Source organism: Mytilus edulis, chromosome 9, assembly GCF_963676685.1.
Source record: "Mytilus edulis chromosome 9, xbMytEdul2.2, whole genome shotgun sequence".
In the NCBI taxonomy this organism is placed as follows: Eukaryota; Metazoa; Mollusca; class Bivalvia; order Mytilida; family Mytilidae; genus Mytilus; species Mytilus edulis.
The window spans coordinates 32468034-32484833 of record NC_092352.1 but is presented as its reverse complement, the minus strand read 5'-3'; the positions used below and the strand labels follow the sequence as shown (position 1 = coordinate 32484833).

Genomic DNA, 16800 nt, shown 5'->3' with positions numbered 1-16800 from the left:
TTGGGATTGATTTTGGGAGTTTTGGTCCCAACATTTTAGGTATTAGGGGCCAAAAAGGGCCCAAATAAGCATTTTCTTGGTTTTCGCACTATAACTTTAGTTTAAGTAAATAGGAATATATGAAATTTTGACACAAGGTTTATGACCACTAAAGGAAGGTTGGGATTGATTTTGGGAGTTTTGGTTCCAACAGTTTAGGAATTAGGGGCCAAAAAAGGGCCCAAATAAGCATTATTCTTGGTTTTCGCACAATAACTTTTAATAGTATAAGTAAATAAAAATCTTTGAAATTTAAACACAAGGTTTATGACCACAAAAGGAAGGTTGGGATTGATTTTGGGAGTTGAGGTCACAACAGTGTAGGAATTAGGGGCCAAAAAGGGGCCCAAATAAGCATTATTCTTGGTTTTCGCTCCATAACTTTAGTATAAGTAAGGGAGCTACCATTTGATTTTTATGGGGGGGGCTAGGATGAAAAATTTTGTCCTGCATTTTTTTTTAGTTGTAATCTCTGTCCTGCCTTTTTATTTTTCACTCTATTCGGTCCTACCTTTTTTTTTATTAGTTTGTCCTGACTTTTTTTTGATAAATTGTCATCCTGCCTTTTTTTTTGCAAAGTGTCTCATCCTGCCTTTTTTTTTACTCAGAACTCCTGTCCTGCCTATTTTTTTCAAATTTCATCCTAGCCCCCCCATAAAAATCAAATGGTAGCTACCTAAATAGAAATCTATGAAATTTAAACACAAGGTTTATGACCATAAAAGGAAGGTTTGGTTTGATTTTGGGAGTTTTGGTCCCAACAGTTCAGGAATAAGGGGCCCAAAGGGTCCAAAATTGAACTTTGTTTGATTTCATCAAAAATTGAATAATTGGGGTTCTTTGATATGCCCAATCTAACTATGTATGTAGATTCTTAATTTTTGGTCCCGTTTTCAAGTTGGTCTACATTAAGGTCCAAAGGGTCCAAAATTAATCTTAGTTTGATTTTAACAAAAATTGAATACTTTGAAAAATGTAGTTTAGATTTTTATACGACCGCAAAAATTTTCATTTTTTGGTCGTATATTGCTATCACGTTGGCGTCGTCGTCCTGCATCGTCGTCGTCGTCCAAATACTTTTAGTTTTCGCACTCTAACTTTAGTAAAAGTGAATAGAAATCAATGAAATTTTAACACAAGGTTTATGACCACAAATGGAAGGTTGGGATTGATTTTGGGAGTTTTGGTCCCAACATTTTAGGAATTAGGGGCCAAAAAGGGCCCAAATAAGCATTTTCTTGGTTTTCGCACTATAACTTTAGTTTAAGTGAATAGAAATCTATGAAATTTTGACACAAGGTTTTATGACCACAAAAGAAAGGTTGGGATTGATTTTGGGAGTTTTGGTTCCAACAGTTTAGGAATTAAGGGCCAAAAAAGGGCCCAAATAAGCATTATTCTTGGTTTTCGCACAATAACTTTAGTATAAGTAAATAGAAATCAATGAAATTTTAACACAAGGTTTATGACCACAAATGGAAGGTTGGGATTGATTTTTGAGTTGAGGTCACAACAGTTTATGAATTAGGGGCCAAAAAGGGGCCCAAATAACCATTATTTTTGGTTTTTGCACCATAACTTTAGTATAAGTAAATAGAAATCTATGAAATTTAAACACAAGGTTTATGACCATAAAAGGAAGGTTGGGTTTGATTTGGGGAGTTTTGGTCCTAACAGTTTAGGAATAAGGGGCCCAAAGGGTCCAAAATTGAACTTTGTGTGATTTCATCAAAAATTGAATAAGTGGGGTTCTTTGATATGCCGAATCTAACTATGTATGTAGATTCTTAATTTTTGGTCCCGTTTTCAAATTGGTCTACATTAAGGTCCAAAGGGTCCAAAATTAAACTTAGTTGGATTTTAACAAAAATTGAATCCTTGGGGTTCTTTGATATGCTGAATTTAAAAATGTACTTAGATTTTTAATTATTGGCCTAGTTTTCAAGTTGGTCCAAATGGGGGTCCAAAATTAAACTTTGTTTGATTTCATCAAAAATTGAATAAATGGGTTCTTTGATATGCCAAATCTAACTGTGTATGTAGATTCTTAATTTTTGGTCCAGTTTTCAAATTGGTCTACATTAAGGTCCAAAGGGTCCAAAATTTTTGATTTTAACAAAAATTAAATTCTTGGGCTTGTTTGATATGCTTTATCTAAATATGTACTTTGATTTTTGATTATGGGCCCAGTTTTCAAGTTGGTCCAAATCAGGATTCCATATCAAGTATTGTGCAATAGCAAGAAATTTTCAATTGCACAGTATTGCACAATAGCAAGAAATATCTAATTGCACAATATTGTGCAATAGCAATTAATTTTCAATTGGAGTTATCTTTCTTTGTATAGAATAGTAGTTGATAATATATGTTGGAAATTTGCCAGACATGACTATGATGTCATTTTCTATTTTTATTTGCCAATAACTTTATGTAAATAACTTCATTGGAAATTTGCCAATATAAAATGTTGCTGATGAAGTTTTTTTTATTGTTTTATACAATAAACAATGTATATTCACTTTTACTACCAACCAATCTTTACCATTCAGTGATAACAAGCACTTTATTTTACATTTTAATATTTTATGATGTATTTAAAAGAGTAGTTATTGTTGCAAACTCTATTAGAAATTTGAATTGATATCAGTTTTGGAAAAAGGGAAACGGGGATGTGAAAAAAAAGGGGGGGGGTTAAATTTTTCTCATTTCAGATTTCATAAATAAAAAGAAAATTTCTTCAAACATTTTTTTGAGAGGATTAATATTCAACAGCATAGTGAATTGCTCAAAGGCAAAAAAAAACTTTTAAGTTCATTAGACCACATTCATTCTGTGTCAGAAACCTATGCTGTGTCAACTATTTATTTTAGATTTAAAAAGTTTGAAGAAGAAATCTTTTAATTGATTTGTAAAATCTTGACATTTTTTTTGTGTAAAAAAAAACCCGTGTAATGTCAAAAATTTGATCACAATCCAAATTCAGAGCTGTATCACGCTTGAATGTTTTGTCCATACTTGCCCCAACTGTTCAGGGTTCGACCTCTGTGGTCGTATAAAGCTGCTCCCTGCGGAGCACCTGGTTTATTATTGGCCCAGTTTTCAAGTTGGTCTAAATCGGGGTCCAAAAGTAAACTTTGTTTGATTTCATCAAAAATTGAATAATTGGGGTTCTTTGATATGCCAAATCTAACTGTGTATGTAGATTCTTAATTTTTGGTCCCGTTTTCAAATTGGTCTACATTAAAGTCCAAAGGGTCCAAAATTAAACTAAGTTTGATTTTAACAAAAATTGAATTCTTGGGCTTTTTTGATATGCTGAATCCAAACATGTACTTAGATTTTTGATTATGGGCCCAGTTTTCTTCAAGTTGGTTCAAATCAGGATCCAAAATTATTATATTAAGTATTGTGCAATAGCAAGAAATTTTCAATTGCACAGTATTCAGCAATAGCAAGAAATCTTCAATTGCACAGTATTGTGCAATAGCAAGAAATCTTCAATTGCACAGTATTGTGCAATAGCAAATATTTTCAATTGCACAGTATTGCGCAATAGCAAGAAATATCTAATTGCACAATAATTGGAGTTATCTTTCTTTGTCCAGAATAGTAGTTGAATCAACTTAAATCATTGTTTTATACAATATACAATGTATATTCACTTTAACTATCAACTGATAAATTAAAACAATCTTTACCATTCAGTGATAACAAGCGCTTTATTTTACATTTTAATATTTTATGATGTATTTAAATGAGTAGTTATTGTTGCAAACTCCATTAGAAATTTGAATTGAGAGTTTTGGAAAAAGGAAAAAGGGGGGGGGGGGGGGGTGGGGGGGGGGGGGGGGGGGAGTTAAATTTTTTTCATTTCAGATTTCATAAATAAAAAGAAAATTTCTTCAAACATTTTTTTGAGAGGATTAATATTCAACAGCATAGTGAATTGCTCAAAGGCAAAAAAATATTTTAAGTCTCATTAGACCACATTCATTCTGTGTCAGACACCTATACTGTGTCAACTATTTAATCACAATCCAAATTTAGAGCTGAATCCAGCTTGAATGTTGTGTCCATACTTGCCCCAACCATTCAGGGTTCAACCTCTACAGTTGTATAAAGCTGCGCCCTGCGGAGCATCTGGTTAAATTGGTCCAAAGGGTCCAAAATTAAACTTTGTTTGATTTCATTAAAAATTGAATAATTGGGGTTCTTTGATATGCCAAATCTAACCATGTATTTAGATTCTTAGTTTTTTGGGCCCGTTCTTGGGGTTCTTTGATATGTATTTAGATTTTGGATATTGGACCATAATAGGTAAATGTCCACTTTAAAAATTTTAAGTTCCTAGACAACATTCATTTTGTGTCAGAAACCTATGCTGTGTCAGATATTTAATCACAATCCAAATTCAGAGCTTGAATGATTTTTCCATACTTGCCCCAACTGTTCAGGGTTCAACCTCTGTGGTGGTAAAGGTAAACTCTAAGCAATAGGTCAGCTATGTTTAATGCATGGAAAGGTTGAATTTTTATGCCCCACCTACGATAGTAGAGGGGCATTGTTTTCTGGTCCGTCTGTCCGTTCGTTCGTCCGTCTGTCCGTTCGTTCGTCTGTCCCGCTTCAGGTTAAAGTTTTTGGTCAAGGTAGTTTTTGATGAAGCTGAAGTCCAATCAACTTGAAACTTAGTACATATGTTCCTTATGATATGATCTTTCTAATTTTAAAGACAAATTAAACTTTTGACCCCAATTTCACGGCCCACTGAACATAGAAAATGAAAGTGCGAGTTTCAGGTTAAAGTTTTTGGTCAAGGTAGTTGTTGATGAAGTTGAAGTCCAATCAACTTGAAACTTAGTACAAATGTTCCCTATGATATGATCTTTATAATTTAAATGCCTAATTATATTTTTAACCCATTTTCACGGTCCATTGAACATGGAAAATGATAGTGCGAGTGGGGCATCCGTGTACTTTGTCACATTCTTGTTTATATATAAAAAAAGAAGATGTGGTATGATTGCCAATGAGACAACTGTCCCCAAGAGACCAAAATGACTCAGAATAAGTAGACAGCTCTCTCACAAGCAAAATATCCCTAACTGTAAAAAATATAAGGGCCTCTGTCTGGCAGGTATCGTCTGAACTTGACCTCTTTTTCATGGTTCATTAGTCAATGATAACTTTTCTTGGTTTAGTTTGTTTCTTTGATACTAAATTTGATCCATGGAATGAGGAGTACAATGTCTATCTGGTAGGTTACATCTGACTGTGAACTCATATTTATGGTTCATTGCCATTGGTCCAAACAAGGTTTTCATGGTTTGGTGGGTTTCTTGTATATTATAAGTGACATGTCAACTTCATTCTATGTATGGAATGATTGCAAGGTGTATTTCTGACCCAAATTTCTATTTTTATAAATAATGTGATACTTGAAGTAAAAACTTTATATTAAGGGCTTTCAACATAAAATCAAAAATAATAAAGGAGATGAAACACTAAAACATGTGTACTCTTGTGTTGCAGACCTGTCAATAGCTAAAAATACAATTATACAAAATTTAAAGTTTTAAATATAATTTTATTCAATTTTTATCACAGAACATACAAAATAACTTACAACAACAATCAACATTCTCACATGTACTCTCATCAGATCCCAAATACAAATGTTTTATTCACACTTCAAAAGAAAAAGGCATGTTTTTACACTGAAATCTCTCATCTTGCAACACTAATAAATACTAAAAACAAATTATTCTAACATACACTTTGAGATTATATTATAGCATTAAAATAACCCCTCCTCGTAGCCAGAATATATAAAAATACTGATGTAGCATAGTTTTTACAAATATAACTATAAAGAGATGTGGAAATAATGTCAGCATCTAACCAATACAACAACCAGATTTATACTTTGTTTGATAAGAGTGTTTAAAATAAGCTTACTGTATCTTATATTTTTACTCTAAACAACTAGATACTGGTAATTCTAAAAAATTGTTAAAGTTTATAATAAAAGACAAAAATCTTATTGAACATGCAGCTAAAAATGTTTGTCTTCAACTTGTTCACCAGAGATTTCAGTTTAGATGGTTGTATGTTTTTGGTAAAAAGCATGCCGTTTTTGTACTTGTTCAACAGATTTTAGTTTAGGTTGTCATGTTCTAAGTAAAACTCAAGTCTGTTTTTATGTTAAGGAACTAATACTTTATCAATATTATAAATAAATCAACCAATTAAAAGTACAGAAAGAGACAATTATGATATATGGACAATGTGATGTTTATTTTCCCAAACTAAGAAATTGAACCAAACATTTAATCATAAAAAGATTGTTGCACAATATTATACTATATAATGTTTAAAACCAAAAAAGGTACACCAGACTCATAAAGGTTAGAAAGTCTAACATAGGAGTCAGGAGTTAAATAACTTTTCAGTGTACCTACCCCCCCCCCCCCCCCCCCCCCCCCCCCCCCCGCCCCCCATGATGCATTATCAACCCTTTTAAAAAGAGAATTAACTAGGGGTGAGAACTGAATTCCAAACTGCCAAAGAGGACAATTACTAATTACGAAAGAAACTTATCTTTAAGTTACTAGGCTTACAGAAATAAAATACAATTAACCTAACCTAACAGAGACCAGCATAAAATTCTGATATCACTTAAAGGAAACTATTCCAACTAAGTTTTGACATTTTTTTTTACAATGCTTGATTGCACTTGCCGAAAGACAATGGTTTTATTGCCATTACAAAACTACTTGAAGTCTTCAAAGGAATCTCAGAAGTACAAGAAGTACTATGACAACAGTGCATTAAAAATATATAATTACATGATAGTAGTATGTTTTACACAGGTTAATATACAGCAAAAGTCCTAATCAGAAAGCAAGTAGGCTATAATGTTTTGGCAAGTTCCTTTTGGCCAGCTTGTAATTCAATAAATTTAAAACAGAAATTTATTTACTTAGCTTAAGGCAATGTGACTGAAAGAATCAGCACCCATTTAAAGGTCAGAATACATGTATAAAGCAGTCAAAATTATAGAGAGAAAAAATAATGCTAAAATCATCATTTCCATCTAAGGTGTATTTCAATGTCTGTAAAATTTTATCTAACATCCCGATGTTAACTTACATATTTTGTAAGAATAGTCCAGAACACTGACTTAAAAAAAAAGATAGTGAATGTAATATTCTAATGCTTGTAAAAACTAAATGTAAAATATAACAATATCTGAGACCTCTGATCCTATTAGCCATCTGTATATTATTCTCTTTCTCAAGAGCCTTAAAATAGTAAATTGTGCTTCTTATTTAAAAGCAATTATAGTTGTTTTCATTCCTCTGATTTTATTTATTTATGATTATTATTATCTTTCTATAGATATTTAATTACATTGCATACATGATGCATTCTAATGCAACAACGTTTGTAACGATCATTTTGATTGGATAACGTCACTTTCTTACATGGCATCAATTGACAATTGATGCTATGGGATGTATGCGCAAGCGCAGACGACATATGACAGATTTTAAATACATGTTTTAACGTTGTTTTCTGTCAGTTTCATTTGAATGGAAACAACAATATTGTATTTTAAGCTCCGACGGCATCAATTGGGGATTTGATGGTCGGAAATACCTGTTTACTGTCTCCGCTAACGCGTCGCCAGTAAACTTAATTTGCTTACATCAAATCCCCAATTGATGCCATCGGAGCTTAAAATACAATACAGTTATCTCCTAATTTTAAGATTATACTATTAGTTTAAATCTAAAAATGTATGGAAATGAAGAGCGCTTGTCTGATAACCCATCACAAATAGCTGAATGATCAAATTATTGTAGTTTAAGCCTGTTACAATATGACTTTATAAATAGTAGCATAGCTAAGTGTAAGGCTTGGTCTAAAATTGGCTATTAAAAGGATGAGAGTTGCTAGCCATAAATAAGTTCAATTATGATGACAAATTTGTTTTTTTTAAATGAGATTTGCACTGCAGAAAGAGATGATTCTTCAAAAGAAAGTGACAATGATGGCAAAATATCACTAAAGTAAAATCTTTGTTGACTTGGGAAAACACTTACTCTATAAAAGCAGATAAAAATGACTCATCTTCAGCAAGTCTGATGGATGAAATTTGGCAAGAATTTTAAATAAATCTCAAATGATCATATTTCAACTTTAAACTATACATGTACATTTATAATACTAAAATTACGAGGTTTAATTTGTCAGCCTTCATCACGTAAATACGACGAATCAAAGAATTCAACTTTATATATAACTAATATAGTACAAAGGTGTAGATTAAAAATTACACCACTCCAGGACCTTTTGTTTTCCAAATAATTAATATTACCAATAATTGATAAGTTCCAGTTCGATGGGTTCAAACAGAAAGATTTGAAAGCAGAGAAAACTGTGTATCTTATAATCGGCATGACTTTATCAGATGACAATACTAATACTAAAATAATGCTTGCGCATAGTTATATACTTTAATTCAGTCACGGACCCGCGATATCACAGGTGTGTTCTAGTGTATATATATTTTTGCAAAACAGTTTCTATAGTCTCTTTGTCATGTATTTCAAATGTAAAATAATTTTCAATTTTTACCAAATGTACTGAATAGATTATTTTTTACTGTGAAAGTGGCATTAATGGTACTGTTATTTATTTAAGCTATTAACTTCATATGACATGGATAGATTTTGTCTCATCATACTGAAACTTATATATTAAATGGAATGAAATGGATAATATAAAGTATGTATCTTGAACATGTTATGATGCTTTATGTGAAGTGGGGCATGATATGTTCATTAGATATCAATTTGGATTAACTTATTGTGCTTTCATTAGATAGGTATGATATAAAGCCTGTCAATACTCTGCAGGAGCTGAATCTTGTACAGCTTTAACAGGGGACCAGGCCTGATATGACATGTAAATTACTGGCCATTATTAACACAAAAAAAATAGATAAATAAACACAGATTGTATGATACTGGTGTCATTTCACAATTAACCATGGGACTATATAATAAATATTAAGATAAGACACACTAAGAAACAAAATTGATGAAAGTATAATAGATGTAATATTGTCTACTTGCACAAATGATATGTACAAAAAAATGAATTCATAAGAGGCTTTAATATCAAACAATTCTGTCAGTCAAACTCAGGGTTACCAATATAGATTGTAATAAAAAAATCTCAAAATATTACATATAAATGAATAGTACATAGATATTATTCAAATTCGTCTTTTTTTTTGTGTAAAACTAGGGACTGTTAAAATTTATACCTGGTGTCAAATGATGTCACCAGCCCAGATTGGGCCATTCTCTTTATGATAAAAATATGGATTTCAATTAAAATGATACACATGTACATATTGCACTTATAAAACCCTGAACACCATGCTATATCATTTTTTTTCATATAAAATAATGCTGGAGAAAAACTGCAGATCTGTGGATATTTATATAAAATAATGTAAGGAATATCTGCTAGGTCATAAGCCGTCTTTATCTGTCAAAATATCACCCTTTAATACATACTAAATATTGTTTACAATATAAGTTAACAAAATAATTGAAAACAGTTAAACATTAAGACTAACATGTTATAACTTGTTACTTGACTCCAATAATAAAATATATTCAGGACTAACAATAGTTTGCTTAAAGTATGGTGTTATTTATATATTTCACAAACTAAATCATAAAAAATAGAACAGTTTGGGGTTTATGTAATAATCTGTCAAAATATACAGTAACAAATTGAGAAAAATAATATTAACCTTGATATTATAGTATTAATGAATGGGTGTTTTTATAATGGCCCTGTTATATGTCCAAGGTCTGTAATAATGGTCGAGGAAGTCTGTAAAGGCCCAAGGCCGAGGGCCATTACAGACATCCGAGGCCATTATTACTGACCGAGGACATATAACAGGGCCATTATAAAAACACCCATTTCTTAATACATTTATTAACCAACTGTACTGTCTTACTCTTTTAATGACAGTTTAGTTTGAAAAAAATAATTTGTACTTCACCATGATAAAGCTTTAAATATACCAAATATCAAAGATATTAAGTTGAAAGAAGTTATGTGTTGAAAAACAGGATGAACAGTGATCCCTTTCTATGGTTCTTTATAACTCTTAAATGTTTGTTACTGGTTACTAAATTAAACAAAATACAAAAAGGTATTATACTCTTTACAACTTAATTTTATTAACTTTATTAAAAACCCTTACTGGGCTTAATACAGAAAAACTGGGCATTAATACAGGGCCATTACAGAAAAACAGGGCCATTACAGAAAAAACAGGGCCATTACAGAAAAACAGGGCCATTACAGAAAATAACAGGGCCATTACAGAAAAACAGGGCCATTACAGAAAATATGTATTTTTTAATAAATAGTCATGTTTGGCAATAATGTACTTAGTTGGTTAAAGGGGCACTAGCTGTCAAATTCATTGTAACCGATTTGACTCAAATTCTCATATTTGGTTTATAACAATGTAAAACATTTATCCAAACTATCAAAAGTCTAAAATAAACAGTTTACAGAGCATGGGGTAGATAATATATAGGTTCGTTTCATGTGTATTTTAGTCCAGACGCCATCTAATTAACTATCGATTTGACCTCAGAGGACCATATAAGCGATGTAAACAAAAATAAAGATACGAATAGATTAAACCAACACGTGCAATTGCATTTTTATAGGTCTGTTTGATTTTATTTTATAGATTAAAAATAGATGTTTCTCATTGTTTTTAACCATATAAGAATGATTTTATGTGCATCGAATTAGTAATCAAATGATTTACCGTAGTTTCACTTTCATTGTTGACATTCTTTTTCTTTAAATAACCAGTACACGTACAATGCATGCGTTGTTAATCTCTAGCTAGGGGTTAACTTGAAGTTCACATGAATACCGGTTAGAATGATGATGACGTTTTGACTTGCAAGTGAATCAGTCAAAAATTATGTTTAATCGCTTATTTCAACAAAATTAAAGGAAATTGATTGCTAAAAGCCAATTATTATTTCATTATTCCAATTTGATTAATGATTGATCTAAAAAAAAAATCATACTTTATTTTTTTATATATATCGTAGCTAGTGCCCCTTTAATAAAGTATTATTAAAACCTAAAAATAATAAAAGTTAAGAAATACATATATGCATTTATATCTTGAAGTTATTATTTTATCCCCATGTTAATTGCATAATGCTTATACTCATATTATACAATGTACCACATATTTAAAAACACATATGCCTCAAAAGTATTCCGGCAAAATAAAGCACTCTAATGCTATCTAGCTAGCCTTATATTCTTCTATAAATGTAACAATTTAGTAAGAAGAATCATGAAAATAACTGTATCCTTTACTTAATTTAAAACTAGTAAAAAAATTTAAATTTCTAAACATAGACATAAATTTTGATGTAAATGTTTATTTTTTTTTTTACAAAAATATATAAACCGTTCCCTAATGTTTTATGGATAGTAAATCTACATAATCAATGCAGTGTTATGATATACATAATATAACTGAAAAAGGGATAATTTTATACAAGGCTTAAATAGCACTCAAACCACAGTTTAAAAAATATCTATCTTAAGGATGTATTCTTCTGACGTTTCAGTCTCATTCAATCTCATTGAAATCTCATTCTGGAATTATTACCAAAACATGTGATACAAGTGAAAAATAGCAATGAATTTAATAATTTTCATATTCAATCTTAACTCTGTGAAAAAAATGTGTATTTCCAATAAGTAATTTTTGAGTAATGAAATTTTCAAATTTCATTACTAATCCTGTCAGTCTTTTTTAGCTGAAATTTTGTGAAAAATGGGTTAGGGGTACAAAAAATGATTTTACCAGAAAAAATAAACATCCCATATAACTTTTTCTTTTCAAATTTCTTAGATATGTATTTTTTTCAATCATTTATAACAAGGAAGTTGAAATAATATGCATTTTATTCTTTAAACAGAGAAAAATCACTAAATTTACAAAATTGACAACATGGTAAATTTGACACGAAATAGCATCAAAATATGATAAAACTTTCTTATATTAATTTATACACCTACCTATAGTTTTTTTAGTTGAATTTATTCAGATTGGTCCACTTCATCTTTAATGAGAGTATGAAAAAAAGTTAATTGTGGAAAAAAATTGATGAAAAATGGGAAAATCATCAAAATTGGGTACTTTTAAAGGGCCGTAGCAATAAAGGAAGCGCACCACCATATGAATATTTTTCACCAATTATTTTTTTACAGTCATATAAACCCAAAAATCACGTTTAGAAAAAAATTTTAATTCTAGAAATTTTTGGCTCCTCAGAGGTCCTTAAAACAAAATTTTCATATAATCTTAACACTTATGTTCTAACTACAGTAAAACTATCACAGTTAAAATATTGGACAGATCAATATTAAAATGAGTCTTAATTGATTTTTGTATTTCCTATTACATAGGCTATTATTTCTCGACTCTGATTGATTTGAGTTAAGAATGATACACATGTATATAATCTGTCAAAACATAAATGCAACAAATCATGCAAAGATCAATCTTCTAAAAGTATATGGGACTTTTAATTTGTAATCAAAGACTAGATTTCATTCAGTTAAACTAAAATTCCATAACTGCCATCCCCCTTTTTTGGTTAATTTGTTTTTGATGTCTTTCGAACATGCACATGTAAAATGAGTAGCACTATCAGTCCCATAGACTCATATTTCAAGGCACAAAATACTGTATATTCATGATCAGTAATTAACACATATTTTAAATAATGCAATTACTCAGCGGAACACAATTGACCAAAATGTTGGATAAATTCAATTTCTGTGTATGCTGCTTAGTAATATCAATCTATAAAAGTATATCTGGTTGAATCTTTGCATGAAATACAATCACAATATGTTTTAACTTATGTGTGAATGTACATTGGTTTCTATGAACGATCTTTTCATTTAAAATATATTAAAAGTTGATTCTAGTTATGACCAATACTAAATAAATTCTATCCCTTCATATTTTACATCACCTATTTTCATATCAGGTAATAAAATTTCACCTGAAAGTGTAAAAACTGTCAAATATGATGATAATTTCCCCGCCACCTCTTGAGATTTCAGTGCTACTATCAATTTATCATCTGTCCATGGTATAAATCTGAAAGATGAATAACCTTTTGTCACTTGTTTCTTTCCTATAAACTTGAAATCTACATCTGTAAAATCTTCATTAGCAGACAATAGAATGTTTGTAGCTCTACTTTCATCAGCTGTTTCGTCATACGATTGTTGGCTAGCACGACGAGGAAGAAAAAACCAGCGCTGATGGACATCACTCCACATCCCAGATTCATGAATCATGTAACCTAAAAGTCAAAAAAAATAAAATTTATAAATTTCAAAACAGGTTCTTTCAATAATTTAAGTAGGGATGAATATTAACCTGGGATAGTTGTTAATGCATGACAGAACCAGTCACCATCGAGACCTAAAATCAATTATAGACTCTAAAGAGCCTGAGTCGCTCACATGAATAAATTGTCAAGTAAAGCTTTTGAGAAAATTAAGGGGAGATTATTCAATTCTTACAAGAAAATATGAACATAACAAAATTTACTTATATAGGTATACTATTATTTACGTCTTGAAGTCAATAAAAATAAGTTGTGCAGGTAGTACCCCTGACTGCCTGACGCCTTGAGTTAAAGGCAGTCCTTAGCAGTGGTTTGGGCATAAATGTTTTCTTTTTTTAATTTAGAGAATTCTCTTCTAATACAAATGTATTCAGATATTATCCTATATAATTACCAGGATAAGAATAGCCAGAAACTTTTCTGATTTTATTATAAATATGTTTCCAATCAATGTGCTCTACATCTCCCTTTGGTCCTATTGACTTCACCCATTGTGGATTGGTGTTAAGAACAATGCCTTCAGCAGACGTCCACTCTTTACCCAGTCCTCCTACATATAACCTTCCATGCTTTACTGTTGCCCATTCACACTTAAATCCTGAAAGATAAATAGCAGAAATAAAAAAAATTTTGTTCATGTTTCTTTTTATCTAATTGTAGAACATGCATGATATTTGCAAGTACATGTGTCTACTCAGGCCTAAATTAATATTTTGTTTGTTTCCCCAATCCTGACCCTGCCAAGCAAGATGTGGGTAGGTAGGTAGGTAAATAATTTTATTTTTGTCCAAAAAGCTTGAACAATATCAGACGATGTGGCAAGCCTGAAAATCATAAATGAATAAAATAATTTTCGACTTAGTTTTGACAATAAAATTTCATGAGTAGCCCTGTTTTTGCAGGGTCGGTTGGGATTGGGGAAACAAACAATATTTTGTTTTAGGCCTCACCATCACACAGGGCCTTTTAACAGCATTGTAATGGGTTGCTATAACTTCAAGAAAACAAGGTGGTGCATTGGTAACTTCCCTGTTTAACAGGTAAAAACAGTTCAATATAGCCCAAGAAAGCTTCCATGTACATGTACAATGTATATGAAATATGCATGGATAATTCTGCATAGTACAATATAAATGTATGTCTACTATTACATTTTTCACTTTTACGGTTTTATGTACCTCTAAAAAAATACTTTAACAAGAGACTTTGCAAAATCTGGTTAATATCCAATTATCATTCTGTAGGTATATTCTTTTCAAATTTGGAAGACAGGTAACATTTCTAAACATAAACGAACATCAAATTAAAACATTTATTTTGTAATTACAGCAAGCTTGTTTCTTACTTTATTTTGAATTGTTTTAGGATCAGATAATCTGATCAATTCAATTAATAACGTGCATAAATTTATTTTGTGTGTTAATTTGAACTATATTTATCTATTTGTTAATTTTTTATTTTTTTAAATAATGATACACAATGTACAGTGCATCATAAGCCTATTTGACTGGCTGAAAATTACTTGTATATATGAATGTAATTGTTTGTTATAATTCAGGTTGCACTTTAATATTAAAATATTCATTCATTCATTCATATAAATAAATAGATACATTATGGTGTGTACAGTGTTTTTCTTAAGGTGTTCATTGATGTTTAGCTGTACACGTGTTAGGTGGTAAAAAAATCAAGCAGTTTGAAAGACATTGTACATTTGGATACACCTTTATATTGCTATTTGATCACCATAACTGGACATTGCAAAGGCTCCTGTAAAATGTTGACGTCACAATAGAAAATATATATCACCACAATGGAAAAGTGATTTTTGTTTGATGTCCAATTTCTCAGGTCAAGCAGAACAGATTTCCAAATTACAATAAGGTGTATTGACCAGGACTCATATTTTTATTATAGTAGCAGATTTTTATGATGTTCTTCAATTACCATGATACATAGGAAGTTTTAAATTGATTTTTTTTTAAACCGAGGCTTTTCTTTAGTTAACTTAGGGTCTTTACTGATTCAAATCATACTAACAAAATTGTTCACTGATTTCTAGTAAGATAAGTTCTTTTTATACCATGTACAGTGGCAGATCCAGAATTTTTCATAAGTTCGAAGCGGGCCCCCTCTTAGGCAGTCAGTGGGCCCACTTCGGTCACGATTCAGTGATTCCCTATATAAGCAACCAACTTTTCCCCAGAAAAGCCCCCCCCCCTAAATCCGCCTCTGATGTATACAGGTCAGACAGGTCCATACAATGTATATAAGTGTAATTATCAATTACCCTTGTGACTTGTTCCATTGCCATCCACCAGTAAAACCCATGGATAAACAGCATTGTTTTTAATGAAATAAATTATGCCAGTTCTATCATCAACAGAATAAAGATTTCCATTATATACCACAAGCTCAGATAACTCCATTCCTCTACCACCCTGTGACAAACTTGAAGACAGTGTTACTGGTATTTTATCCAGTTTAACTGTAACTTTACTATGGTCACTTGATAATGTTAAATTTCCTGTCTGTAAATAACTTAGCCAAGTATTCGCTTTCTTTTTACTTTTAGATTCTGTATCTAAATCTGTGACCATAGCAATTTTGTATGTTAACCCATAGTCAGTAATGTAGGGTTTTGATAGAGGATATCTATTATCATATTCTACTGAACAGTCACATTTCTCTTTGGAACTATTTTGTGGTAAAATGTTGACAATTAAGATTAAAAAGGCAACAAAAAACAGCATGAAGTATGCAACGGTTCTGGTTTTCAAATGAAGTTTGGCATTTCCAACTCTATAAGGTGTTGGTCGACGTATTGCTTGCATCCAATCGTGTACAGTTGACGGACTTGATAGCATTTTGATCCATCTGGTGAGTGTTCATTCCTAAATTTTAATGTTTTTTAAAACACCTCTATCCGACGTGGCTAAAAGATGTCCATAGTAATTAGGTAAACAACCGAAGTGTTCCAAAATATCAAAAATCATAATCTTCAAAACGTTTAAAAATTAAGGAAGAAACAAAATTAAAGAGTAGGGTCCGAACAAATAAGAATAAAAAATTACCACTCTATTGCAAACAAATTGTTAAAGTGCTAATTTACTTCGTTCTAGTAACAATTGTACTTTTATTGAGAAGTGATTACTGTATTTGATTTCTTTATAAATCATCCAAAAAAACAGAGTAAAACAAATGTTCACTTGTGGAATAAACCGGGATCGTCTGTTTTAATTTAGGTTATTTT

General features: G+C 31.0%; 1 protein-coding gene across 1 annotated transcript; it reads right to left on the bottom strand.

Moving 5' to 3' along the window:
- Positions 1-11510: 11510 nt before the first annotated feature.
- On the bottom strand, positions 11511-16531 carry LOC139488137 (soluble calcium-activated nucleotidase 1-like). Its single transcript, XM_071273538.1, has 3 exons — positions 15838-16531; positions 13942-14145; positions 11511-13499 (listed from the first exon to the last, which is right to left on the bottom strand). The coding sequence occupies exons 1-3, from the start codon at positions 16412-16414 to the stop codon at positions 13129-13131; spliced, it is 1152 nt and encodes a 383-aa protein (XP_071129639.1). The 5' UTR covers positions 16415-16531; the 3' UTR covers positions 11511-13128.
- Between the last annotated feature and the right edge of the window lie 269 nt (positions 16532-16800).